The sequence below is a fragment of the Hypomesus nipponensis genome, chromosome 11, assembly GCF_054491055.1.
Source record: "Hypomesus nipponensis isolate SF chromosome 11, ASM5449105v1, whole genome shotgun sequence".
Taxonomy (NCBI): domain Eukaryota; kingdom Metazoa; phylum Chordata; class Actinopteri; order Osmeriformes; family Osmeridae; genus Hypomesus; species Hypomesus nipponensis.
The window spans coordinates 19930318-19958082 of NC_140371.1; the positions used below are offsets into that span (position 1 = coordinate 19930318).

The window sequence follows — 27765 nt, forward strand, 5'->3', positions numbered from 1 at the left end:
CTTGTAAAAAAAGGCAATTCAAATCAAATGTGCTTTGATATACAGTGTTCAGTAGGAACACCCAGACCTCAGAAGCATACAGTAGCCAATCAGTCAGCCTACTATGGGCTCTCTGGCTGGCAGTAGCGGTCCTAGCACATTTGGCGCCCTAGGCAAGATTTATCAAATCGGGGGCGCCGCCCCCTCCAACCACAACACGGACACATGACGTGGAGCGGTTGACGCCCTCTGCTGGTAATGCGGGAGGGTTAATTAACGGACGCACTTGGGAAATTGCCGTCCCCCCCCCCTCTTCATGCCGCCCTAGGCGGCTGCCTACGTCACCTATAGGAAGGACCGGCACTGCTGGCTGGATTCTGGATGTAGTTTGGTTTCTTCTTCTCCTCTAGTCTGTATACGGACTGCAGAATGACATCCGTGTCCACAGCCCAACCCACGCCCCCACCCCAGAGGCCAAGCTGCCCACCGAGGAGGAGCTGCAGGAACAGGTGGGTGCTGTAGGGGGCGATCTGGCGCCTGGGGCTCCTTATTACCGTAAAGGTCCTCTAGAGCCAATGAAGATATAAAAGATTAGATCAAGGATTTGCTTACTGTCATTTCTATTACATCTCGGATGTATACTAGACTGGGAGCCAAGAAAGAGTTGAAGATTCGTATTTTGTAAAGTACATTCCTTGGGTCTAGACTCTCCGGGAGAGTGCATACCGTCACTTGACTTACTTCATAGAAACACTGTCAGCAATTTCCCCAGAGTTAGTACCAAAGCTTAAAGATGCTTAAAAGTCGCCCGCTTACCATTATTTTCAGATCACATTTTGGCAAGTGCAATTAGACAGGCATCGACTGAAGATGTCTAAAGTGGCCGAAAGGTGAGTGATGTTTTCTGTATCCTCGTTCAGTTGTCTATCGATCCGTTGTTGAACCTTTAAACGGCTAATGTTGCATGTAATTAAGAACTAAAGCAACCTTGAGAAGTGTTTGGACCAAAGAACACTGAGTAGATCAGTACCCAGGTTGCCAGAACACACTGGAGCAAAGTGCCAATTTGTCATTTGTGTGAGGTTGTGCCGTAGTTTGGTATGCATTAGCTTCCCTAGTTTGTAGGGTCATTCTATATTGTTTACAACCGCTATTAATGTCTGCTGTCAGAGAGCTATGCGTTTATTTTATACCGCCGTGAGTTCATTCTGAATATCCAAGGTCATATAACGCAATAAAAGTAAATAAATAAATAAAAGAGTAGCTAGTTTTTTTCTGCTGCAGAACGTCTTTCATCCAATGGACCTTTCATCAAATGTTTCCTTTTTATTGTGGAGTCAATTGTATTCCTGTGTCAATTTGAATTTTTGAATTTAGGCGTGTTAACCCTCACTGTTCTGGACTTTTTAGTGTTCTAAATGTTGTACTGTTCTAGAGGTGGTTCTAAGACTGGTCTGTGTTCCCCAGTCTTTTAGGCTACACGGAGCAATATGTGGAATACGACTTCTTCCTCACACCTCCAGACCCTTCCAACCCCTGGAGCTCAGATGACACGGGCATCTGGGAGCTGGAGGCCAGGTGTGTGTGTGTGTGTACAGGAGTGTGTGTGCATGAGGGTGAGGGTGAAGTAAGGATTCATAGTTAGAGAGATTATGAGAGAGAGGGAGAGAGAGAGAAAGAGAGAGAGAGAGAAAGAGGGAGGGAGGGAGGGAGGGCGGGAGGGAGGGAGGGAGGGAGGGAGGGAGGGAGGGAGGGAGGGAGGGAGGGAGGGAGGGAGGGAGGGAGGGAGGGAGGGAGGGAGGGAGAGAGAGAGAGAGAGAAAGAGGGAGGGAGGGAGGGAGGGAGGGAGGGAGGGAGGGAGGGAGGGAGGGAGGGAGGGAAGGAAGGAGGGAGGGAGGGAGGGAGGGAGGGAGGGAGAGAGAGAAAGAGAGAGAGAGAGAGAGAGAGAGAGAGAGAGAGAGGGGGGGGGAGAGAGAGAGAGAGAAAGAGAGAGAGAGAGAGAGAGAGAGAGAGGGAGGGATGGAGGTTGGGGTGTGGGCAGGGGAGAGCAAGTGCAGTTTCAGAAGACTATTACTGCAGATCAGATACAGCTCCAACATCCCCTAACATCAAACTCAGTTACAACTCTTAACATCGCTGCAGAGCTGAAGACAAACCCCCTGCTGCTTTCATCACTGTGCCACAATTGGACAATTATCCAAAGCTGGAGTTCACATTAACCATAAAATCTATTTTCTGTGTAAACTGAGGACAGTTAATGTTATTGCAGTTCCATAAAGAGACAGTACATTGAAACAGCCTAATGCTGTTTCCATGAGAGAGCAGCTGTTGGTTTACGTTCAACATGGTAAAGTGAGTGAGTTTATTTTTAAAGGAAAAAAAACTTTATAAATACAGTTCTGGACACAGAACAGTAGTATTTAGATCTGGTTTTGTTCAGGTCAGGCTACCTCTTTGGGTCGAACCACTTTGGACTGCAGGAAGACTGGGACACGGTTGTGTTCACATGGGGCTGGAGAACATGGGTTTTGTCTGATGGGATTGTCTTTTTCCACCTTGTATTCACTCTGACACATTCACTTTAACCCTCTGTCAACGTTCTCACACACACATTCACTGCCCTCCCTTGGGCCCTGTCTGTCATCCCCCCCCCCCCCCCCATGTACACCTCTTCTACCCATGGTGACATAACACAGTGACAGAACTCGCAGTAAATGTTGGGTCTAGACGTCACTGCTTTGGGGGCTTTTCTCATATGAAGGCACATTGTGTCAAGTGTGTCGACACTCGACACAGCCAGAGATAGAGGGTGTTGGAGGCAAGGGGCATAGAAAATGAGAACAAGAAAATATCCTATTTGTAGGAAGGCATTATATACTTGGATCCTAAAGAACTAGTGCTAATGTGTCGTTATTGGCCAGGTTTCCCAGATTCGTTTAGAAGCTCTTAGCGTTAAGAGCTTGCCATTATTATTATTGAAGATGATGATAATAATAATAATAATAATTCAAGGTAATTATCTTAATAATAATGTCCCCTTATGTGTACCTGTCATTGTGAGATTAAACAGTTTAAATACTTTCTAAAATTCTAATTCTAAAACTGGTTGTTCCCATCCTTGATTGTGATTGGTTATATCGCGTTCCATGCCGTTGTAAAATCCAGCATAACCTTACAGGTTGTCCTCATAACATTCTTTAACATTCCATATTACTGCGCATCGAATATTTCAAATAAAAAAACACAGCAAAGGTGTCCATCTGGCTGTTGCGTGGCAACGATTTATGTAGGAACTATACTTTGTAGTGGCGGAAGAATGACGGTTTATTATTAACTATTTTGTTTCTAATTGGTTTTATTTTTGAAACCATATCAAATATTTGTAGTAGCAGTTTTAGAAAAGTAATAAGCCCTTATTACGTAACTAAGTATCAAGTCATTGAGTCTGGGTGTGTTTGTGTGTCCCAGTAAGGAACCGGGTCAGCAGAGAGTGAAGAGATGGGCATTTGGCATCGACGAGGTGCTCAAAGACCCAGTTGGTCGGGAGCAGTTTCTCAAGTTCCTGGAATCTGAGTTTAGTTCAGAGAACCTGAGGTACAAACACACACACACTCACATTTTTACAAACACAGAACCATTAACATTTGATGAACGTGACTCTATGCTCCATCTGCTGGTCATTGTTTGTAACGCATAGCCCAGAGCTAATGTTCAGGTCAATTACAAACTGGGACCGAGAGTCATTATAATCGACTTGATTTAATGTCACGGTTGAAATGTCAAACGTAATCATCTATATTAAGGTCCTTCTAATTAGATAATGACAATAGCAATTCAATCAAAACATTGAAAATCAGTCTTGATTTGTCCTGTTCGAAAGTTGGTCATAATTTGTAAGAAGATAGATGAAAGAAACCGAAATACAAACTGAAGCGAAACTTTAGGATTTCGAGGTGGGTGTTCAGGAACTGCTCCAGAGTTCGATTCTAACCACCTTCCTCTGTCTGGGGGTGGTGCCAGGTTCTGGTTGGCCGTCCAGGAGCTAAAGAAGCGACCAATCAGAGAGGTGCCCACGCGCGTGCAGGAGATCTGGGATGAGTTCCTGGCTTCGGGCGCGCCCAGTGCCATCAACGTGGACTCCAAGAGCTATGACAAGACCACCCAGAACGTCAAAGACCCTGGACGCTACGCCTTTGAAGATGCGCAGGTGAACTCCTCCGTTGTGTAATCCTGAAATAGCACTCATTTTTAAAGAACACTAAAGTACTAGTAACACTTCAGTGGTTAACAGAATACTTGAACCTTGTCTGTCTTGGGACTTTCTTGTGCCATCCTTGCCTGCATATTGAAACTACAGTATATTGACCTGGATTTAGTCCAACTGGAACTTTCACGCTAGCTAGATATAGTTCAGCAATGAGACCAGATGTGTGGATACGGAATATTTATATCCATGTGGGTGGAAGGTGTTATATGCTCTGTTTGTCCTTGATGTCTCCTCATCTTCAGTTTGTCTCACCCGTGTGTGTGTGTGTGTGTGTGTGTGTGTGTGTGTGTGTGTGTGTGTGTGTCGAACAGGAGCACATTTACAAGCTGATGAAGAGTGACTCGTACAGTCGCTTCATCCGTTCCAGTGCCTACCAGGAGCTGCTGCAGGCCAGGAAGAAGGTACAGGGGTTTCTCTTGTGCACCACACCTTCTCTTCCCTCTGGGAAACATGGATTTTCTTTGGGTTCTTACTACCCCCTTTGTACATCTTTGACATTGTGAGGAGAGGTAGGACGCTAGGTTGAAGTTAGATGTGTTTGGTTCTCTGACTTGGGCCTGGAAGAAAAGATAAATATGGTTTCAGCCGACAGTTATGATGGATAGTTTCACAGGCATGTTAATACCCCACTTTTGAGTTTTTAGGGACTGTCGTTCAATACACATACTCACGTTATAGCTCTAATAATTGTTTCAAAACACTGGTTATTATTTATTTGTGCTGAGTACATTTTCATATTTTCGTTCAAAACACATCATTGTGTCCTCAGTTACAGTTTATTTTAATTTTTTATTCTTATGTCACTGTTCTCGCTGGCTTCCCCAAGATCAGCCCCTTCTACAGTCACCATTGCCTCACTTCACTTTTGGTTTGAGCTCTTTCTTTCTTTCCCGGCTCCTTTCTGTTTGTCTTTTCGTTTTCCTTTCACCTAACTAAGTATCAAGGCATTCAAGACCGCAGGACATCGTTTGAGAAATTCACTCGAAATGTGGTAAGTGGAACGTCTGGCTCTGGGTGGACCCAACCAGCCAAACAGATAAAGCCCATTCACAAGCTTTATCGCTCTCCCGTGTGGACTAGGTCGTCTGTCATTCTGCTGTTTGGCCTTCCCTGTCCTTCCTCTCCAACACTTCTCTCCCTGCTACAGCTCCGACAGGACCTTGGTGATATGTGCCCCCTTTGTCTGAGCTCGTAGGCCTAGCTCTGGACCAAATACACAGATTATATACTCTCTTTTTCATGGATCATCTACATCATCTCCTGTTTGTGTGACAGAATGATTTAATAACTAAATAACATGCAAAATATTTTATATGATTGCTACATTTTTTTTTATTGCATATTTTATTATATGTTTAAAAAAAATGTTGGTATGATCCTGTTGGCCCCATGCTATACATTTCCAGATAGCGTTAGGGTTATTTGAGGGTTACCTGTTGATAATGTCTTTGTCAATGTCAAAACCTGTTTGTGTTTGGCATGTTTTAACATTTTGGCCTTGTGAAACCATCTGGCCAAAATGTGCTCCCTCACTCTGGGTTCTCTTCTTGTCCCCACAGAAAAGTAAGAACTTATTTTGAAGGATTTTGCTTCCAGGTAATGCTGCCAAATGTGCTTCTGTGGTATGTTGTTCCCCTTCCGCACTGTCTTGTATCTCCTCTATGTCTTCTCCCGACCCCTCTACGAGCCCTGCATGGAAATCTAACGCTTGTCTTCAAAGGATTATATGTAATATATGAAGAGACCAATAGACACGTGCTGTAGAGAATAGAATCAAAACACGCTAGTATAAATACTGCCTATAAGCTTGCTATCGATGTTTACACTGGAGGCCTGGAGAATTGCCGTGTAGTTACTGTGGAAGATCCACAAGGATCACTTCACAATAAACCCAGACAGGATGACCTCACATCTCTCTGCCGACACACAGTGACATTCATCCACACTCCAGACCACCTGTCTGTCTTCACGTTTGTCACCACGCTTAATCCCTTCGTCTCCTCCCTGTCTCGCAGGGGAAATCCCTCACATCAAAGAAGATGACCAGTCTTGTGCCATCATGCTAGGAACACGTCTCCCTAGGATAGGGGCGGGACACCATATCATTTCTATGTCATCGTTGCACGCCGTCTTCTTCCTAATCAGACAATAAGCTGGACTGTACACCAGGTGTTGCATATCCATGGAGGGAGCCTTTCTTCCTGTTACCTGATTTGTTTCCTGTCTGTGGAGAGACGCTGTTGGGACTAGTGAAGACGAAAGGCAGACAGTATCATTGGTCCAGATCTTTCGACCGTAATTCACTGGGCCTCAAATTCTCTATCTCTCTCTTGCTCTCAATCCATTCTTTCTCCCCAAACTCTCTCTCGCTGTCTCTCTTTTTATTCTTTCCAGCTAATTCTAATGATGTCAGAAATGTAAAAAATAAAGAGTAAAATTGAATCAAATGTAAAATTACAATGTCATCAACGCTACACAATCTGAAATCACAGATTATTTGTCATGCTATTCCGGTGTTGTGTAGAATGCATATTATATACAGTATATATATTATTATTATTTATTTTGCATCATATTGATTTTATTGCACTACAATAATTAGCAAATACTGTTTTTATTGCACTTTTCATTTCAGTCACACTGGAAATGTCTAAAATGCTGTCTTCTGTTTTATGTACAACATACTTCTTTGTTACTCTCTCCTGCATTTATTTTTATACCATATTTAAATACACTTTTAATTAAAATTTATTAAAGTTGGCCCTTGATCTGTTGTGCTAGTTGGTGTGTGCATTTATTCCTAATCTCACTTTGCCAAGAGTTTTCAGATGCTAAATTATTATTTGTATCCACTATTGTGGATCAGGGCTCTTCACCACTGTTGAACATCAGTAGAGGGAGCTGTAGTTTTTGCCACTAGATGGTGCTATAACTCACAGAGCTGCCAACTTACCCAATCTAAGTCCTTCCCTTTATAAATCCAATATAACACCAGTTTCAATGTTATATCCCATTTCTGTGTCTGCAGACCAATACAGTTACTCTGTTTTCAAGATGACTTTTATGTGGTGCAACAGTGAGGTGCCATCTTTCACTGGTGTAGCTCAGACAGTGTCTGAGGTTAGGATCTGTTGACGTGTCTCATCTTTGATGCTATATGTTAGACTGTGTTTCCAAGACTGTGTCTGTCCCATTGGCCAGCCCTTTGGGAACCACAGACACACAGACTGTCTTTATGGAAAAACCGAACAATGTGAATGGCACTTTTCAAAGCATCCTGTCAAACAATGATTAATGGATCCCTGCTTTACCATGTCCATATATCTGGGATGGGGATACTGTGTGTTGTGGTAAGGAAGAGACAGTGAGAAGCAAGAGAATAGGAGAGAGAGAGACAGGGCTGAGATGGAGAGAGAGAGACAGGGCTGAGATGGAGAGAGAGAGACAGGGCTGAGATGGAGAGAGAGAGACAGGGCTGAGATGGAGAGAGAGAGACAGGGCTGAAATGGAGAGAGAGAGACAGGGCTGAAATGGAGAGACAGGGCTGAGATGGAGAGAGAGACAGGGCTGAGACAGAGAGAGAGAGACAGGGCTGAGGTGGAGAGAGAGACAGGGCTGAGATGGAGAGAGAGAGACAGGGCTGAGATGGAGAGAGAGAGACAGGGCTGAGATGGAGAGAGAGAGACAGGGCTGAGATAGAGAGAGAGAGACAGGGCTGAGATGGAGAGAGAGACAGGGCTGAGATGGACAGAGAGAGACAGGGCTGAGATACAGAGAGAGAGACAGGGCTGAGATGGAGAGAGAGACAGGGCGGAGGTGGAGAGAGAGACAGGGCTGAGATGGAGAGAGAGAGACAGGGCTGAGGAGGAGAGAGAGAGACAGGGCTGAGATGGAGAGAGAGAGACAGGGCTGAGATGGAGAGAGAGAGACAGGGCTGAGATGGAGAGAGAGACAGGGCTGAGATGGACAGGGAGAGACATTGGGTTGATATGGAGGGGAACAGAAGAGAGTAGGAAGGGTGCAGCACAAGCAAGGGAGGCAGAATCACATGGAGGGTGGGAGTGAGGAGGCTGGAGGGAATTACAGAGTAGGAGAGCAGGAGCCTGGCAGGGAGTGAGAGAACGTGAGAGAGGGACAGACAGGATAGGAGAGAGAGAAACAATCTACCAGGGGATTCCAAGAGAGGACAGTCAATTGTGAATAAGTGGAGGAGGGGAGATAAGATAAGTGAACGTCAAAGAGAAAAAGAAAGAAAGAGAGAGAAAGAGAGACAGAGAGAGAGAGACAAAGAGAGAGAGAGAGAGAGAGAGAGAGAGAGAGAGAGAGAGAGAGAGAGAGAGAGAGAGAGAGAGAGACATAGAAGGGTAGAGAGTTAGAGAGAGGTGGAGAGGCGTGCGTTGATCAGAGCCAATAGAATGTGATGAGGTAACAGAGTTGACTTCTATGCTGGCTGAAACAACAAGGAGTGGAGAAACGGAGCCACAAGCCATTAACACTGGGATGCAGAAACACAGCCCTCCGCTGAACCAGAGAGAGAAAGAGAGAGAGAGGGAGTGATGAGAGCGAGGTAGTGAGAGACGAAGAGAGAGTAAAGAGATCAATATAAGCTCTGCTCAAAGTCAGAGACTTCAGAAAACAATTTGGGTGGAACTCAGACTCTCATCTCTGCAGACGCCTGATGCTGTTCCCATGGAAACCATCTCCAGGATGCAGTCGTCTCCAGGACTAGTCAGGATGGACAGCTGCCCCTGACCACCATCTGAACTGTCTGCTGTCCCGGGATAGGACACTGGCCAAAGGTACACTGGCCAACCGTGGGGTTTTTTCTTATTCATCGGGACATCAAGTCACATTGTGGCTTTTTAAAGTTGGGGCTTTTACTGTAAATGCTAGTAGTCCCACACATTCTGCATACATGTTTAGTATGAGTGATTTCTGGGGGACTGAATATGTATATAGGAATGAATATGTGAACTTATAGAAGTTCTTAAAAGTATGGACCATAACTCTGCCATATTATTGAGATGTGTGAATTAAATCCATGCCAGAGTAGTCCACAAGTGTGTGCGTTGTCTGGATAAGACTGCACTGTATTGTTTAACATTTTCCCCTATCAGAAGTAAAGCTTTAATTTTGAGACCAAATATCCATTGCTGGGAAGAAGCTCTCTCTCCTTGCTTTGGGCTAGCAGGACATCTCTCAGCTGGTAGTAATTATGAGGATGGATTGTGGTGACAAATGGATGTCCAAATAGCCACAGGCTCCCTCATGGCATGTTGGCATTTTCTTACACATTCACAAAAAAAAAACTGGATTTAAAATGGAGGTTTTGACTGTTAATGAGCCAGTTGGGGCCAGTCGGGGGGGGAAAACAAGCCACAAATGGGAGATAATGACATGGTTGCTCTCTGTGTAATTGGGCTCTAGTAAAAACATGGAGTTGAGTCTTTTTTTTGTGTGAGCTTTGGGGTGTTGAATTGAAATGGGTAGCAGTAATCTGCCTCATTTGTCAGCCTTTGGTGACTTCCTGTCTCATAGAAATGTTTCTATGTTTGGCATCTTGGGAGATTTTACTTCTGGCCTGTTCTTGTTCTAGTAAGACTGCCCTTAAACTGGTCCAAACATATTGTATTATTTTTAAGTGGAAAGTTTAGATTTGGCAGATTTTAGAAGTTGACAAAATGACTGCATTTGACTGCAATGACTTGGGGACCATAACACTTCTAGAGTTCTGTTGACACAGGTTCCGTTGGACAAACAGAGAGTCCACAAGCTATAACTCTTGAGAAATGAAAAGCCCAAAGATGTTACAGGAGGAGATTATTTCAAGAAGGAGGGTGTGTAGTTCAGCAGGGTCTCAGATACAACAGCGGCTGTTCTCAACAGCTCATATTTGTGGATCCATCATGTCTTGATCGAAAGGGAGAAGAGCCCCAACACAGTGCAGTTTAGTCTCTAGTTTTTGTGGTTAAGGCCTGATAAAACATATCCCACTGTTTGTGGACGATTGTCCTGCTAGCAGACGAATAGATCTTGCGGTCCAGCTCAAGCTGGGTCCCAGCATTAATATTCAAACCACAGTCTCCCTCTGTTTCCACAACTCTGCTGTGATTGGTGAGAAAGAGAGTTGCGTGGGGGTGTATACCCGGGGGGAGGTAGCAGGCGAGCACTGAAGTCAGGCTAAAGAGTTTGTTTTGTTTTCCAACTAGGCTCTCTGTACACTATCATTACCCTAACCCCCCTCCTCCACCCCCCACCCTCCAGCCTCCCCAGGCCCCCCAACCACCACCCAACCCAAACCACCATTTGTCTTGCCGGGTGATTGATGCGGATAGCTGGCAGGGTCGTCGGTATCGTACTTAGGCTGAGTTTGGAAGCAGAGAGGGAGCGAGGCAGGGACTGTATAAGCCATCCGTCATCCGCTGTGTACACAGTCAGTACGTCCTCTAGAACCCCAGGGGCCTTGTAACTCACTCGGACCTGGGAGGACGTCCTCTCAACAAAAGGCAGAGAGGGGGGAGAGAGGGAGGGAGGGAGGGGGTGGGGAGGGAGGGATTGGGATGACGGGGGTGGGTACACAGACAACGTGAGCCGGTGAAGCAGCTCTCCGGCCTGGGGAAAGAGTTCATCCATTCCCCTCCGCAGTCACCTGGGTTTAGACGTCGCCAGAGACTAATGATCCTCACTTACTGTTGTTGGGGAGTAGATGGTTTGGGAGATGGAGTGGGGTCGTGACTCGTGAAGATCTACAGTGAGGAGGTAACCACGGCGATGAGGAGGTCTGGTATTGAGAGGGGTTTGTGTGCACGCGCGTGTGTGTTTGTGAAGGCACTGGTGCGTTTGTGCGCGCGCGTGCACGTGTGTTTGTCACGTCCTTCCTGTCAAAGCTGCAGAGCTGTTCTGCAGATTCCTGCGAACAATGCGACGGTTACATCAAAAGCAACACTGAGCACTTGTGCTGTCCAGGGCCAAGCTTCTGTGACCCCCCAGGTTCAAGAACAGAGACTTAACAGATACAAGGAGACAAAGTGGATTATGATAAAGTCATTTGTCTGACATCAAAGTGTGTGCTGGTCAAGGAAATGGGGAGAAGATACACATCTTCAACAGCAAAGAGAACTTGGGGCATAGAAGAGGAAAGGAGTCTTCAGGTTCTTTAAATTTGCAGTCAGATTGGAAGTCCTGCAGTTAGACTTTAAGAACATTTGTTGAAATGATTCATAAGAGATGGTCAAAAACATCCTTCGGTAAACCCTGACGATCATCGCGTTTGAGGTGTAGACCGAGATGCTACATGGAAGTTTGAAGTCAGAGATTGCTATCACCAAATGCATTTCAGCTGTTTGCAGTCCAACAGTAAGTCCATGCCTGTGCAAAGTAACGCGTGTGTGTGTGCAGCTAGTATGGTGTGTGTGTACCTGATCACCTCGTCTGGATGATGTCGTCTTTGTTACACGTTTGACCCTGCGACCTCACGGTCTGCAGTCAAACACTCTAACCACTGAGCTAAAGCCATCCCCCATAAATGAATGGATGGAGTCCCAGGTCAGGTCCAGTTCACAGCACTTCGTCAGGGAGGAAGCAGCTCTTTGAGACCCACAGCACACAGTCCTCCCAGCCATCTCTAATGGCCTTCATATGGGCTCTCTAACACATGTTTACGTATCTGAGGCATAGTTCATGACTGGAGTAAGCAAAGCCCTAATTATTTTACCCGGCGACGAGACCAATAAAATCAACTTCCTCTTCTCGTTATGGGTCTTTAAGTGTGTCCTTTGAAGGCGGCTCTTGTTTACTTTCGGAGGAGTTGTGTAGCTGAGAAGAAAGCAAACAGAGGCAACGCCATGGCGACGCTGACAAATGGCGTCACCGTCGATAGATTTGTTTCCTCTGTGATGCTCACGAGACTAGACTCAGTAACACTTTCTATCTCTTACACAGACACGCAAGTACACACACACACACACACACACACACACGCACACACACACACGCACACGCTGTTACAAGTGTCACACACTAGAGTAACCTCAGTATAGATAACTACAGTGAACTTACATTGAATATACAGTATAAGGAGCCTATCTGCAGAGCAATGCAACCTTGTTGTTTAGTTGCAAGCAGTGGATAATTTTCTTCAAATTTTCCTTTCTTCCCAGAATGTTCTGGAAACTCACTTTCCCAGTCCTGTTGGCTGGGGTGCTCTGCGTCGCCACGGACACCAGGAAGCCCCGCCCCCAGGGTTCAATCCCCTCCCCTTACAAGACCAAAGCCAACCTGTCGGACCGACAGAAGCTGCTGACCCACAAACCCGAGGTTCTGTCGTCCAGCCACGAGGCCCTCGTTGTCACAGAGAGACGGACTCTCCGACGCGATTGGTGCAAGACGCAGCCTCTCCGCCAGACAGTGAGTGAGGACGGCTGCCAGAGCCGGACCGTGGTCAACCGCTTCTGCTATGGCCAGTGCAACTCCTTCTACATCCCCCGCCACATGGGCCCTACCTCAGGCCACGGGAATCGAGGCCCAGGCTCCGGCCGGAGGGCCCACAACAAGGCCCAAGAGCCCTTCCAGTCGTGCTCCTTCTGCAGGCCGCACCGGGTCACCCAGCTCACCGTTCAGCTGGACTGTCCTGGCTTGCAGCCGCCCGTCCGCCACCGCAAAGTGCAGCGCGTCAAACAGTGCCGCTGCATGTCCGTGGACGTGAGCAGCCAGGGGAAACTATAGTGAGGCTGCCTCATCTGGCTGCCTCACTTGGCTGCCTCACATGTGGCTGCTTCACTTGGCTGCCTCATCTGGCTGCCTCACCTGGCTGCCTCATCTGGCTGCCTCACACGGCTGCCTCACATGGCTGCTTCACATGGCTGCCTCACATGGCTGCTTCACATGGCTGCCTCACCTGGCTGCCTCACCTGGCTGCCTCACACGGCTGCCTCACATGGACACAGCGTGGGTGTGAACTCTCAACAAGGACGCCAGAACGACTGGTACAAAGTCGCTCTTCACTTCGAAGAACAGATAATCATTGCAGGCTCAATTAAGTATTGAGCAAAGTTTGTCCATTGACCACTCAAGGAAATGGTCCAGATCAATTTGGCATCAGAGCTTCAGAGATGTGACATGTCTAAGATGACAGCACATCCACTAATCGCTTCTGAGTGGTGACACTGCAGTCTACAGGTGCTGTGTAGAATACCTCTATCGTCTAAAAAGTCAATGTTTGAAAGCAACAGGCATTGCAACACTGATCTGTTCTTCCAAAACACATGAAAATGGTACCTGGAGAGAGAGAGAGCGAGAGACTCAGATGACAGAAGATAGTTTACTATCTAGCTATGAGCTGTTAGACTGCAAACCAGTAAAGAGCTATCCCAGACTGGTAGTGAAGCTGCCCACTGTTTTAGTGTGTTATAACAGATGGGGTGCTATGGACAGGGCTTACCAGGGCTCGTGGCCAGCCAGCCAATCAGGTCTCCACATGAGGAAGCAGCCAGCCAATCAGGGCTCCACATGAGAGAGCAGCCAGCCTATCAGGCCTCCACATGAGGGATAAACTATGAGAACCTACCAGTGAATTCGTCACACCGGAAGCAAAACAAAAACATTATTCACCTTGCCAGTGAAGAAGTATACACTTCTGTATCATGTGTTACTGAGGTACAGTACAATAAAAAGTATATATATATATATATATATGTGTATGTCAAAGTATATTAAATCTATTTCATAAATATGTACTGTATGTGGTTTAAATGCAATCAGTGGTTCTGAGTACAAAGTTGGCCTATGGAAAATAGTAAATGACTTTGTTTAACATGTTGACTGATGTAATGTCAATAAATAACACGTGATCAGGATCATTCAGTTTGATGTCCAGTCAGAAATCTGTATTTATTATTGCACATGGGGACAGAGTCACCACACAGACCTGCACATCTCAGACAGAAGACACCGAAGGAAAGGAGCAGTTTAAACCGACACAATGAACACTACATGTCACAAACACATTGCATATTACTTTATATAAAACATATTGTAAATGATGATGGTATTTATTACAACAGTAAGACTGTATTTTATTTAAACACAGTTGAAAGATGTTGATGAATCTTGACGTGAGAAATATTTGATTCCTTGAAATTAAAACTGATCTTGTATTCCAAGGACCAAGCCCTCTATTCCACACGTCCTTTCAACATTAAGCTGTCATACGTGATTGATTTATGATACAGGCTAAAACCCTAGAAATAATCTCTTTAGGTCGTTTTTTGGCTACTTCAGTGTGCTGTAAGGCACTTGCTGTCTGGCAGACCAGCATTAGCAGAAACAGTATGAATCTTCTTGTGTGATTGTCTTTGTGCAGGAATGTGGTGGGCAGAGATGGACAGATGGCTTGTTTTCTTTGTAAAGTATGGTTTTATATCATCGTATTATCCTTTGTCTTCTTTCAACAACTGGAATTGGTTTGGTACCATTTCAGTTTTCCAAAAACAGTAAACCTTTTATTGTCAGCTCACATTTGTGTGTTAAAGCCAACTGAGCACACAGACGTATCCATTATATCTTCAATAACAATACTGGGAAGACAAAAATATTTCATATCAAATCTAAGATTCAACTAGGAAGGACAAATAAAGGAAAGAAGGAGACAAAACCATGGCTGACCCGTTGTTTTGTATTGTGGGTAATCTCACTTGTGCAGCTGGCTCAGGGAGGGTCTTTCTCAGGTAACTCGGCTCAGATTTTCTGACCCAGTTTGGCTTTCTGTGGACCACAGAGAACAAGGTTCGGTGAGGGAGAACGTGGAGAGTTCTGGCAGTTTGAAGAAAATAACAATAGTAGGATGTCAGGACTTACTATTCCAGAGGCATGTTTGGGTTTGACACTGTACGCAGCCTTCTCTTTGGCTTGCTTAAAGCACTCCTCTGCCATTTTGACTCTGAGAACAGATCAACATTTGTACTTAGCCATGTGATACACACACACACACACACACGCACACACACTGGTTTTTGAGATTCACCCTGGTCTACTAGATAAGGAGATATTTTGCTACAGAAAATGAGCAGAGACTCTAGATCTGAGACTGTCCAGGTAAGACTCCAGTCTGCAGTGTTTGGATAGGGGGAAGCTATGTGTCCAGCCTGGGTAGTTGGCTTAGTCTCAGAATCTGATCAAGCTGGCTACTGCAGAGATCCAAGACCAAGACCTTGCAATGACAACACTGTTCATGCCAAAATACATTGCTAAAAAAGTTGAGGAGCTCTTATAGACAGATTATCCTGAATGTTGCTTTTTGTATGGAAAAACTATTTTCTCTACTCATGCGCACACCACCCATCAATAATTTTCACTGGGGGAACACAGGAAATCACATTCGAGGATGACAAATGCCAATAATTCCAACATCATTCTAGAATTGTGGGACTGTGCGATGACCTTGGTAAAAACAAAGGTCAAAGAGAGGTTATGGTTACAAATTAAATTTCACATTTTCCTACCCAACAAGCAAAACACATGGCATTTATGTTTATTCAACGAATACATATCATAATCTAATCTACATGGAGCGGAACAGAGCAATTTGCTTTTGTTGACTTTTTAAATCATATCTTTGGAACCATCAAACCACTGGAAGCAAACGGAATCACAGATGGAATCTTTCTATTAGTACTTTAGGGTTCAGCAACTCAGTTTGGGTCGCTTCAACTCAACTGCCTCTATGAAACTGAATGATGCTAATGGTATGTAGTTGTGAGTTTAAAACGGCAGCATCTGAAAATGTATCTGGGTTCCTAATCAACCAACTGCTTTCAGTCAGTGGGGAACAAGAATACGTCTACCACTTAAGCAGAGTGCAAATTATACAATGACAATCGGGGGGGGGTCAACTTCTTCTCCAGGGCGTAAGGTAATATGTATGATTACAGGTAAGAAACTATATAGAAATGTTTCGACCCCCCCGACCTGTTGTTTTTACCTCTTTTGGGGAGGTTCAAAACCCCCCCCAAGCCCCCCCGTAATTCGAACCCTGCCCTTAAGACCTGTTCACACCCAGGACAGTTAGTAACTATACCTATAAAGATAAAGTTTTAAGAATCGTTTTATATTTAAAAGAATAGCTGAGTCCACACCACAAACGATCACAACAACTACACCGTGGAAAGATGTTGTTGGGATTTGAATCCCCCAGCTGCAAAGGTGGTTCTACACAGGGGCCTACGGGGGCCCGTGCCCCTTTAAAAATGTCCCTGCCCCCCCCTGTGCTGAATGAATATATATATTTTTACATTGTTTTTATTCTTTTAGTAGTCATCATGAAACGAGGAAGGGACATTGCAGCCTTTTTTGCCCCAGTAAATAAAAAAGTTAGAGGAACATGTCAAGGTATTGAGAGAGCTGAGGAGCTGGAAGAGGGAGAGCCAGAGCCGTTTGTATGATTTTAAGGTAAAGTGAAATTAAAGTATTTAATGTTTAAATATCATTTGTTTTCGTTTTTTAATGTGCCCCTCTGATTAAACACTGCCCCCCCCCCCCTGCCCGCCCCAGTAAAATGAGTCTAGAACCACCACTGGCCAGCTGATGAACTAACACTCACAACCAATCAGAAGTTAAAGCGCTTGCGTATTTAAAATGGCAGACGACGTTGCAGAGAAGCTAATCGCTGAGGTTGGTGCGAACGGTCCTTTAGAACCGGGCCGGGGAACCTTTCAGGAACACCTCTCTCCTCCTCACCGTTCCAGGAGCATCAGCTTGTTCTCCTTCTTCCATTGTTCTTTGAAGTCGGAGGAGAACTCGTGCCACACGGAGAAGAGGGTATTGGGCGACACCTCCTTCTCCCCCGCCTTGGGCTTAACGGAGAAGAACACACTCAGCTCCAGGAAGCTGATGAGGGAAAACAAAAGTTTTACCTCAAAAGACCCTAAATATTACAACATGATTTTATATTTTTTGCTAAGCCATTGTAAACCAACCGGCTTAAAAAATAAACACGCAAAATGGTAATGTTAAGCTAGGAACAATACTGCTGTTTGTGATTGTCAAGTACACTAACTAACCTACCGTGTGCATGACTGATCATTTCAGATATTAGTTGCCAAAGACATTCTTTTGTAAGTCAATAGAGTACAAGTGCTTTTCAGTTTTGATTCAAGGTCTTACGGTTGTAATTCATAAAACCCTCTAACCCTCTTGAGTTGTACAGAACTGAGTGAGAAAGAGAACGAGAGAGAAAGTGAGAACGAGATAGACAGGTAAGGAGAGGCACACCAGAGAAAGGAAAGACTAAAAGAGCACAAGTGAAAGTGACAAATGCTCTTTTTTTTTGTGTGGTGCTGTTGATCAATACGGTGGACAGGTTAGAGGACTCTTTGTTAAGAGTGTGCTCGGAGCACATTCCTTGCCAGTGTTAACAGAAGTCTGGAGCCAGCGCAGTCTCCTCTTCGTGTGCTTACATAAACACCACAGGCACTGTGGGCCTTCAGTCTGTGACACACAGGAGCTGTCTGACCGAGGTCAAACCCTGCACCTACGCCTAACCTGGGCAGAACACTGACCACCATGCAGCTGTTAGTAGCTCCCATGACGTCAGACTCAGTTCCTCATCACAGATCATATCTCATCTGCCTGTTCCATTCCGTACCAACTGAAGATTTATACAATGGCAGGTTTTCTCTTACATCTTCTGAGTGTCGGCTAGTTGTGTTTCTTGTGCTTCCAGTTCAGTTTTTGCTGAAAGAAAAAAGATATTGTGAGTGCGTGACAGAACCTGGTCAATATATTCAACCATTGCTGACAGAGAAGGATTAGCTACAGTTCACATACTCTAGGTCTAGGACATCACACTCCAACATCACTCACGCTGGCAGTCATTTGCAAGGTCATACGCTTTCACCAAGAGGTGAGTGTTTAATCAACTGTTGGAGTATTGTACAACACCTAGAACTGTTGAACAAGTGTGTCTTTGTTTGAGGTTCATCTGCACGAGAACCAGCGAAGGTGGACACAGAGACGGAGAGAGAAAGCAGAAAGTTACTAAACATAAAAACTGAAGAAAGAAAACAAGGCATTTGGGCACTTGCAGGGTATCTAGCCCAGCCATTGGGATCCTGACACTCAAGTCTCCTAATATATATATATATATATATATATATATATATATACATATATATATATATATATATATATATATATATATATATATATATATATATATATATATATATATATATATATATATATATATACATATACACAATGGTAAAAGTACAGAGGAGAGAAAGCCTGAAACAGACTGCGAATTCCACAGGATTTCCTGAGCTTTACATATGCAGGATTCTTCCTCCAATTTGCTCCTGGCTAATTTTCCCTATTTCCACTGGAATTTCTAGAGATATAGAGTAAGTCTTTTCAGTTTATTGCTTTCCATATTCTAGGAAAAGGTAGGATACAATATCTTTGAGCCTATTTGTTGGAGGTTGAGATCAATGCCAAATGTTATGTTGTGTCAAATAAAAACCTAAAGGTACCTAAAATCAACTATACCCATATTTGAGGGATTTTGGAGTAGCTACGCAAACGTAATCCTTTAACCAGTGTGGACTATAATGTGAAATGATCTGTAATGACCCAAAACCTCTTCAGAGATAGTTTTCCAAGACATTCAGAATGTCAGACGGATAGGGAATCTTTCTGGCATGGCGTGCCTCAGTCTTGGGAATATCTGATCTCCGGGTGTAATTGAAGCCAGAGCCACATCTGAAGAATTCTGACATAGCCAATGGGACCATCGCTTCTGTCTTCGGCTCTGCATTCTAAATCACTCTCTCACTGGTCCTCTCTTTGACATGTGCTTCCTGTTGCTCATAAATAACCAATCAGAAACAAGGAATCGAGGGATAAAGGCACATCAAGGGACTAAAAGGGAAATAACCAGCTAGGAATGACAAGATTATTGTTAAAAAATGTACAACAATTACAACAGTGATCACAATAAGTACTGCTCTAACGGTTAACATTATTAAATATGTGTCGGACTACCAGTCAATTGACTTAATTGAGGCTGCAGGCCAATGTGTAAGCTAGTCTCTGTGAAGACTGCCCCACTGGCCAGTCACAGTGCAGCGATGTAAGGGCACAGTGCCAGGATTCCCTAATCTTTATTTCCATCAGAAACAGATTATCACATGGCCAGTGTTCTGCTGGTAGTCCTAGAGGCTCCATCAAAGCCTCGCATGCATGAGAATTTGTGAAACGAGTGGGGAAAATCGAGCTAGACCAAACAGTGGAGTTCCAACGAATCCGCTTCCACTGTTATTCTGTGGTTGGTTTCATGGTCAGAAAATAAACAACAGTGGTCGAAGCGGTGGAGCCAGGGACGGTTTAACCCGGGGCTTTTAAGAAATTATAGAAATAACACAAATAAGACGTCGGTTGTTGTTCTGTTTTTTCCCGCCACGACAGAAAGGAGGCACTCGGAGAATTCCGTCTGGTGCCGTCGAGAGTCACATGTCCATGCTCCTTTCGAACATTCCGCTGTCTCCGAGGACAACCTTCCGAACATTCCGCTGTCTCCGAGGACAACCTCGTCATTTGCATCAAAGGGAGAAACTCCGATATTTCTCTGGGAGTGAAAGGCCTTTCATCCGAGCCTCCTCTAAAGTAAGACCCAAGGACAGGGAGCGTTGAAGCAGGGGAACATGTGCTACAGATTACTAACTACTCACATTTGAATACAAAAGGACTTGAGTGGGAGCCAGAGAACTCAGTCATACAAAGACACTGGTCACAGTTAACTGGAAATAGCCTGCAGCTAAGCCAGTGCGACACCAAGAATGACATTTGAAATGTAGGAACAAGCATAACAACTAATCCCAGCATACAAGCATAACACCTTTGAAGTGGATCACAATATCCCAGTAGTGCTAATAGCTGTAGGGCTCCAGATGTGAATAACAAAAGCAGTTGACTGTCATCACGACAATGTATTTGATTTTTCCTTTGATACAGTTTGACACACAGTGTACTCTGCTTCCAAGTCCGGTACAGTGTACAGAGGGTAAGGCAGGGCTGCCTCATCCTGAGACCACAACTCCAAACCACATCGATCCTAGCTTTAGCCTCCCACTGCGTTACTCAATTTTTTTTTGACAAACCTTTTGGCATTTTTCACGTTTTATTGGACAGTTTGAAAGTATAGTGTGACAGGAAAGGCAGTGAACGACAGAGAGAAAGAGAGAGAGACAGAGAAAGACAAAGAGGGAGACAGAAAGAGAGAGTCAGAGAGAGACAGAGAGGGGAGAACATGCAGCAAACTGCCAAGGCCGGATTCCAACTCATGCCGCTGCGGTGCGGCCTCAGCCTACACACACTTATCCGGTGAGCTACGGGGGTGCCCCTGCCGGTGCCCCTGGCGGTGCCCCTGGAGGTGCCCCTGGAGGTGCCCCCGCATTGAGTACTTTAAAGGGCTGAGGGTCTAGGCAGTTTGGTCGACCATCCAAAAGAGAGGAGAGGTGATAACAAACACAGCCCAGTCAAACAAAAACAAACATGGCTGCTCCGCTGAGGGAAGGTGATAGAAAGTCTGCTCATCAGTGTTTGCTACACCACTAATTAATCAGCCCTGTTTTAACTGCTCTCTGGGTAAACAGCTATCTTGAAGTGTTTATTTGATCTTAAAGATAGGATAAGATGTATGTAGAGGAGTGAAAAAAGAGAGAGGGGGAGGAGATACATGCAGGAGAGTAGGGTCTCAGAGGACTGAAATAAGACAGGGCAGAATTACAGTAGAGGTCACAACTGTTACACACACAGCAGAGTTCATAAAGGAGTCAAACATCTAGAAACTTCACAACATTGAACCCCGATAAGGGTAATATCTCAAGCAGTCCAACCTGCACTCAACCATGAATGTGTCATGTGTTCATGTTTGACCTGTCTGCTTGTTTGGGCTTGAGATGTTCCTAACGGCAAATGTAAAGTCGCCTACTGTATGTAAGTGTTGTTTTGCAGGTGGATAAAACCGTAATGATGAGTTATACATTGAAGTCTGAAGTAAGCATAGATCACCATGGATACCCTAGTAAGCTATGGCTTCAGTCTGTCTGCTCCCCAGACAGTGGACATTAACCAGGAGAACAATGCAAGTATTTGTCTCAGTGGGACAGCTTTAGCATCCAGAGAGATTTGTAATTAATCAACCATCTCACCCGGCTCCTGGTCCAAAATGGCTGCCATTGGCATCAGGTATTCTCCCTTTGTAAGCTACACATTTCCAGGAGATGACAGCTGTGGCATTCGTCATGACAGACGGACAGCTTGCTGTTGTCAAGAAGGAATAAAAGACTCTCTCTGCCCAAGAGGCTAACATGTCTCACCTTGACTCAGAAACACCTCCATCTTGTCTTTAAAGGGCTGCAGATGTTCTTCTGAAGAGATCTTGGAGACCTTCTCCGTCTCTGCTGAACATGCTGGATAGAAGAAGAAGATGATTATGTTCTCTGAAGAGCTAAAGGAACAAGTGGTTATCCAGTAAATTCGTTATTACGTGTTCCATACCATTTATTAGGCTTATGGAATCACACGCCAAAAAAAGATGGATGGATGGAATGGGGGGTAAAAATACTTTCATTCCTAATCTAAAAAACACAGTTTGAACCAGCACTGATAAAATCATTGATGGAAGTGATGAATCAGTGTTTCGGTATTAGACCTCTGGAGCAAAACTCGGCTCAGTTCCAATGATGCATCTCTTTTCACCTCACTACCTCTTGCCAAGCAGGGATCCATGCCCCTCGGAACCTCATGTCCCTCACGATGCTCCTCTGAGAACCTCCGGAGTCACGCTCCATCAGCAGGCATGATGGATCCAGAACTTGCATGCTTGGGATCTTTGCCGTACAGGACAGGGAATGCTAATTGGTCAACCAGATGGCCCTGTCTCTCTGAGGAGGTAGCCTGCCCGCCGCGGCCCTTTGGGTCGGCCAAGCCACAGTTCTGTGGGCCGCCCACTTCATGGTAGACACCCCGCTTCCACCGCCTCCGCGCCCCACCCCCACCCTCCCCCAGGCAATAGGAGGAGCTCTCATCTGGTGGACTTCCTCGTTGGTCCCTACAGATGGAGCAGGGCCTGATGTGATGATACGTTTATGTAGGTCCAGCCACTTGGGGGTAAAAAACAGAAGTTCGTCTGTGTGACCGACTCCATTTTAATGAAGTACAAATAATGAGGGGTTTAAAAAGATGGATAGGAGAACAGGAAAAATAATATTTGGGGATGTAACACAGACGGCTTGATCTGTTTAGCAGTTAGATGCATAAAAACGTGATTGAAAACAGACAATACTTGGGTGATTACTCTGGAACAACACACACACACACAAAGGCTAGACTTTGCTAACTTTATAGTTTTACCACCTGTATCCCATGTGTTGAAAGTACTTTGTGTGTTGAATGCACTGAGAGACTGGGGATTGAACGTGAACATTTCCCCATCTCCTCATCCACTTCGGCGCTCTGGATTTGAGATTTCGACCAATGAGCTGGGCTTTAAGTGTGTAATCTCATTTCCACACTTCATCAGGGCTCTTTGTTGTTTCTAAGTCCCTTAACTTCACTCCTGGTACCCTGGCACTATTTCCCCTTTCTCACTCTCTCTCTCTCTCTCTCTCTCTCCTTTCCTTCTAATTCTCTCATCTACTACTATAATTCCATATAAACCCCTCACAAGTTCACAGGAAAAGTGCATTGTCACTTGATTTGTGAAGTAACTGCATCTTAACCTACAGGGTAATAGTCTTAGGTGAAGCACTTTGAGTCAAACTCAGTCCCACTCTCTTTAGGTATCCGCTTTGGGCGACAGAGTAGTTTACACACAAAGTAGTTTACATGAGGACATCTTTTCCAGTAAATTCAATAGATACAGCACACTTGTCTCTCCTTGAATGTGGAGGTACAATCCAGCCAGGGGGTGCTCTGTGACTGTAAAGCCCACTTTAAAGGACCCTGTCTGGGGTAAACAGGTAGCTGAGGCTCCCTAACCCCTGGTTCTTGGTCTGAGCTCTGTGTTTTTAAAGACAGTAAGAGCACGCCTTGTGGATCCAACAGGAGTCTGTTTCTGACAACACATATGGTTCTGGTTTGGCTGTCTGTACGACAAACAGATGATATCTATTGACCCGGTTCTTTGCTCCAAACATGACCATAGCTGTGCACACTTTGAAGAATTTTCCACTGTAGAGATAGAGGGAGGATTTTTTTTACATATGATTTATACTTTCATAAAGCCTATTCTGTGGTATCATAAACACAGTATGACACCTGTCATAACCTGAGTCAATTCAGGTTTACAGCCAGGTAAGTTGTTGTATATATAGTATATAGGGTTCTAAGGTTTGGAAGTGTTGGACTACAAACTTAATAAAAACATCATGTGGAGACGTTCTCACCATTGAGGTCTTTCCTCAGCTTGCGTAAGTCTCTTTGAAAGTCTTCAAACTTCATCTGAGAGGCCTGGAAAAGGTCCTGTGGCTCGGGGAGAGGGTAGATACATGTCTCCCTACCAGCGTCCTGGACACGGACACACACACGCGTGCACACACACACACACGTGCACAGACACATATACACACAGTCATGTCAAAGTCAATCATCCTAAAACAGCAGAACCTTACCCAGTATCTACCAGGTACGATTTAAATGGCTGTTTCAACCACTTCTTATCAGTTGTCCAAACATCCTCAATAAGATAAGGCCGGGCAGGGTAATGGTGGTCAGCTAGAGAGGAGCCATGCTAATCAAAGCCTTCATTCACACTGTCCATCAGCAGAACTAGGGAGCCATTAGGGAACCCAGAACCATGTCATGCAGGTTGACTTTGGCAAGCGGCTCAGCTCTGAGTTCATCTCATCTGGCTAACCTAATTATTTACACTAGCTCTGCTTTGGAGGCCTTGCCAGCTAACACACTACAGGTCCGAGCGCAGCAGGAGAGAGGCTCAGACAGTCGTTTCTGTTGTAAATGAGGAAAAGGAAAATAAATAAATTGTTAAAGGATAAGCCACGGTGTCCTCCGGCGAGGGGGAAGATGAAAAGAGGGACTGGAAAGATATCTAAGCAAATCAGGAGTAAATCAGAACTGGATTCAAATAAACAGGAAACAAAACGTACCTCATCAAAGTGCCTTAGATAGTAAGCAACGATGTAAGACAAAAGACTCTGGGAGTTATCCTGAAAGAGAGAGAGAAAAAAATCAAAATAAATAAACGGGAAATCCTTTATTCATTAATTGAATGATTTTGCGGAGCGGAATGTTTGGATTTGGAGAAGGAAAATATGGTTGTAGGAGTGAGAAGCGAGAGGTAAATAACCGCACAGCGGAGCGACACGTTGCAGCTACGCGGTGCTCTGCTGGGGAGCTTGACATAACATACAACCGGTGTAAACTATGATGTTCTTTATGGGCACCTCTGGGATTCAGACGTTAAAAACACAGGCCGCTCCTTGTGTGTCCTTATATGGCAATGCTGGCAGTTTAACAAAGTCAATTGAACACAATCAATAATCCCACAAGCTGTTTGAAGCGAAACAATAGTTTCACTGGCGGGTGATGAAGTGAGTTGTTGTTGCCATCGTTATGACTCAGCAAATCCATACCAGCCGTTTAACAGTACAAACTAACTGTATGTTCTAATATATGGTATTTATTCCATTGACGTGTGCTGACCCCATTCCGTATGACAACACTCACACTGCTCTTGACGTCCTTGAGTTTGGGCAGGATCTCCAGAGAGAAGCCGTCCGCCTGACCTCTCGACCGGTTCCCCCCGTTCATGAAGTTCCCAAAAGCCAAAATCAGGCCGAGCACCTGCATGACGCACTGACTACCCTGTAGGGTCTAGGACACACACACACGCACACACCGAAAGAGGGAGTAGAGGGGGAGAGGGAGGGAGAACAAGAGGGGACGTTAAAATGAGAGAAGGAAATGAAAAGACGGCCGCGAACCCGGGACCAGATATGAATGTGAGTGATTGAAGAAAGAGAAGAGAAAGAGATGAGAGTATACACAGAAAAAAAATGAAAAGGGGAAGATAAAAGGAGAGTGAGGTAAAGTTTGAGCTCTGGGCATCTGGCACCAATGTACCGTGTATTGGCCTGCAAAGAGACAATGCCTCTCATTCCAATATACACAACACTCCTTCTACAGTCCTATACGTTTATCAGGAGAGAGAGAGAGAGAGAGAGGGGGGGGGGGGTGAGAGAGAGAGAGAGAGAGAGAGAGAGAGAGAGAGAGAGAGAGAGAGAGATACATGTACAGAAACAAAACAAAGAAAAGGCAAAGGTGGAAGACACTCGCCTTGCAGACTCTCTGAAGTATCTCCACTTTGCGTTGGACTGAAACGATACACTCAGAGAAGGTGGACTGGAAGAGAATACAGAAGACCCGGCCAGAGAAGTTAGGGATCTGGGAGAGCTGGAACAGGAACCTGGAACATGACAGAGTAGAAGAACACTCACAATGTCACACCCTTAGTTTAAAACAGCAAGGAACAAGAATTCAACTGACAGGGAAAGGTAAAATGGAGGAGATGGGTTCAGGATTAGAGGGGAGATGTTGTTCTCACTGTTCGGGTTTGTCAAGTGGTTTGGCATCTTCTTTGTCTTTGGATGACTTGATGTGCTTTGTGATCTTCTCCATCTCGTCCTCCTGGGCTCTCTGGGATGAGCGCGGAGAACAAAGATGACTTTCTAGTCAGTAACACATGCCATTTATTTGCAGTTATTTTCACATTTGTTATGTGAAACTGCCACCTGAGAAGGGGTGAGGTGAGGGGGGGTTGTTGGTCAATTGTAACCACGCTAAGTTGGCTGTGATTTTTGAACACAGAAAACTGTTTACTCGAAACTATACTTTTTGTAAACACTATACCCCTTAAACACAACACTACAGTATTGTTTAGCCTTTACAGACAGCATTCCTGTCTGGTATTCTCCTGTCAGATGCTCAACCACAGTTTCATACAAGGTGGTTAGCAGGAAACCAGGCCAGAGATGCCCCCCCTTCACACAATAGGAGCTGAGGGGTGTGACGCAGGATGGCAAAAACCGTCAGAGACCATGTGAGCTCTGTCCCTTCCTCTCTGTTTCTTCATCAGTCAGACCAGAGGAGCTGTCTGTCTTCCTGTTTCTTCTACCTCTCTATGTCCCTCCCTCCCTCCCTCCGTCTCCCTCCCTCCCTGTCTGTCTCCCTCTCTGTCTCTCTGTCTCCCTCCCTCCCTGTCTCCCTCCCTCTCTCGCATAGTTCATCCATACATCAAAACGTGGACCTGAAACACACAGAGCCTATTAGTATTCTGCACATCCCAGGTCTTGAGTGCATCAGGGCAAGCTCTGTTTCTCCTTTACCCACTGTTTTTAAAGTGTAAATGCATTTAATGCAAAACAGACCCGGGTGTAACATTTGGGGGAGCACCACTCAGTGGTATAATTGGGTACAAGTATGCATTAGCATGAGAGTTGTGAATCAGTCCAGATCTCGTTGACTGCTGGCACGTCAAATACTGCCTCATGCGGTGCGTTTGGCCTGCCAAAAAGAGAGTGTTTTTCCAGCACCAGCCTTCGGGCAAGATGTGAAGTTTTCACTGACGCCTATCACGGGATGAGTAATTCAGCGCTGCGAGGTAGAAAAGGAGTCCCCGAACTTCTCAAAGTCGGAAGCCGGCTTGCCGATGGATATCATGCGATAATTGTCGGAGGATGGTGCCATCTGTAAGCGAGTGATATCATGCAGCACAGAGCTGTCGCAGGGAGCCACTGCATGGCTGTGGGTTTGAGGTTTGGGAGAGCAGAGGTGGTTGGAGCTGGTTCTAATCTTCGATCCCACAGACACAGCGACTCTGCCTCCCTCTGTGACATGACTGGAGGACTGACCTGTGTCAGAAAGTCTGACAGAACAGCCAGGGTGTGGTCCTTAGGAAACTCTCTCTCTCTCTTTGTATTCACTCTTCTCTCGCTCTTCCTTTTCTCTTTTTCTACCTCTCTCTTTCTCTCTCTCTTTCTCCCGCCCTCCCTCCTCCTCTCTATCACATTTCTGAGACAGGGTGGCTGTGGTTAGGGGTCTGGAGACCCACAGACAGGATGGAGACTCACACACAAAAGAGAAATCATTTGGCTCCTCAACTCAATAACATAGCCTTAGGGTCTGGGAAGAGAGAGAGAAGAAGAGAGAGAGAGAGGTAGAAAAGAGAAAGAATACAGAAAGAGATAAAGAGAGAATAAAGAGAGAGATTAAGAGATGGAGAGAAAGGAAAAGACGACTGGCGTTGAAGAGAGAGACGGGGATGGGGGTGGGGGGGTGGTGAGCGGAGGGGTTAGGCTCTTCTGATCCCTGGTTATGACACATTTCCCTCCTGAAACGGCAACACGTCTCCAGTCAGCGTGCTGTTGCTCCCATGATCAATGTCAGCGGTGTGACCCGGGCAGCAGGGGCCCAGACCTCGTGTGTAGCCGTGCCAAGACCCCTCT

The 27765-nt window shown here is 45.3% G+C and overlaps 3 protein-coding genes across 6 annotated transcripts in view; 2 read left to right on the plus strand and 1 right to left on the minus strand.

The window, feature by feature from the left end:
- The window catches only part of rgs7a (regulator of G protein signaling 7a), a 33771-nt gene extending 27459 nt beyond the window's left edge, over nucleotides 1–6312 (plus strand). The window contains exons 10-17 of the mRNA XM_084709464.1: nucleotides 390–488; nucleotides 808–869; nucleotides 1447–1557; nucleotides 3448–3573; nucleotides 4000–4186; nucleotides 4558–4647; nucleotides 5184–5237; nucleotides 6262–6312. Coding sequence (XP_084565590.1) covers nucleotides 390–488; nucleotides 808–869; nucleotides 1447–1557; nucleotides 3448–3573; nucleotides 4000–4186; nucleotides 4558–4647; nucleotides 5184–5237; nucleotides 6262–6312 — 780 coding nt within the window. The remainder of the gene's footprint in view (nucleotides 1–389; nucleotides 489–807; nucleotides 870–1446; nucleotides 1558–3447; nucleotides 3574–3999; nucleotides 4187–4557; nucleotides 4648–5183; nucleotides 5238–6261) is intronic.
- A 2307-nt stretch (nucleotides 6313–8619) lies between these two features.
- grem2a (gremlin 2, DAN family BMP antagonist a) lies at nucleotides 8620–14136 on the plus strand. The gene is made up of 2 exons (XM_084709887.1): nucleotides 8620–9045; nucleotides 12406–14136. Exon 2 carries the CDS (start codon nucleotides 12407–12409, stop codon nucleotides 12968–12970), a length of 564 nt encoding a protein of 187 aa, XP_084566013.1. The 5' UTR covers nucleotides 8620–9045; nucleotide 12406; the 3' UTR covers nucleotides 12971–14136.
- The window catches only part of fmn2a (formin 2a), a 31277-nt gene continuing 17615 nt past the window's right edge, over nucleotides 14104–27765 (minus strand). For 2 of the 4 annotated variants that reach the window (XM_084709883.1, XM_084709884.1), the window contains exons 11-20: nucleotides 25866–25957; nucleotides 25598–25727; nucleotides 24989–25135; nucleotides 24409–24468; nucleotides 23689–23809; nucleotides 21619–21711; nucleotides 17923–17974; nucleotides 16979–17128; nucleotides 15101–15182; nucleotides 14104–15007 (exon numbers count right to left, since the gene is read on the minus strand). In XM_084709883.1, coding sequence (XP_084566009.1) covers nucleotides 14981–15007; nucleotides 15101–15182; nucleotides 16979–17128; nucleotides 17923–17974; nucleotides 21619–21711; nucleotides 23689–23809; nucleotides 24409–24468; nucleotides 24989–25135; nucleotides 25598–25727; nucleotides 25866–25957 — 954 coding nt within the window. In that variant the 3' untranslated portion in view covers nucleotides 14104–14980. The remainder of the gene's footprint in view (nucleotides 15008–15100; nucleotides 15183–16978; nucleotides 17129–17922; nucleotides 17975–21618; nucleotides 21712–23688; nucleotides 23810–24408; nucleotides 24469–24988; nucleotides 25136–25597; nucleotides 25728–25865; nucleotides 25958–27765) is intronic. The other 2 variants (XR_014768879.1, XM_084709886.1) reach the window with 2 other exon arrangements.

What these genes read in the sequence shown, in the direction of transcription:
- grem2a (XM_084709887.1), top strand. Translation starts at nt 12,407, where the DNA reads ATGTTCTGGAAACTCACTTTCCCAGTCCTGTTGGCTGGGGTGCTCTGC.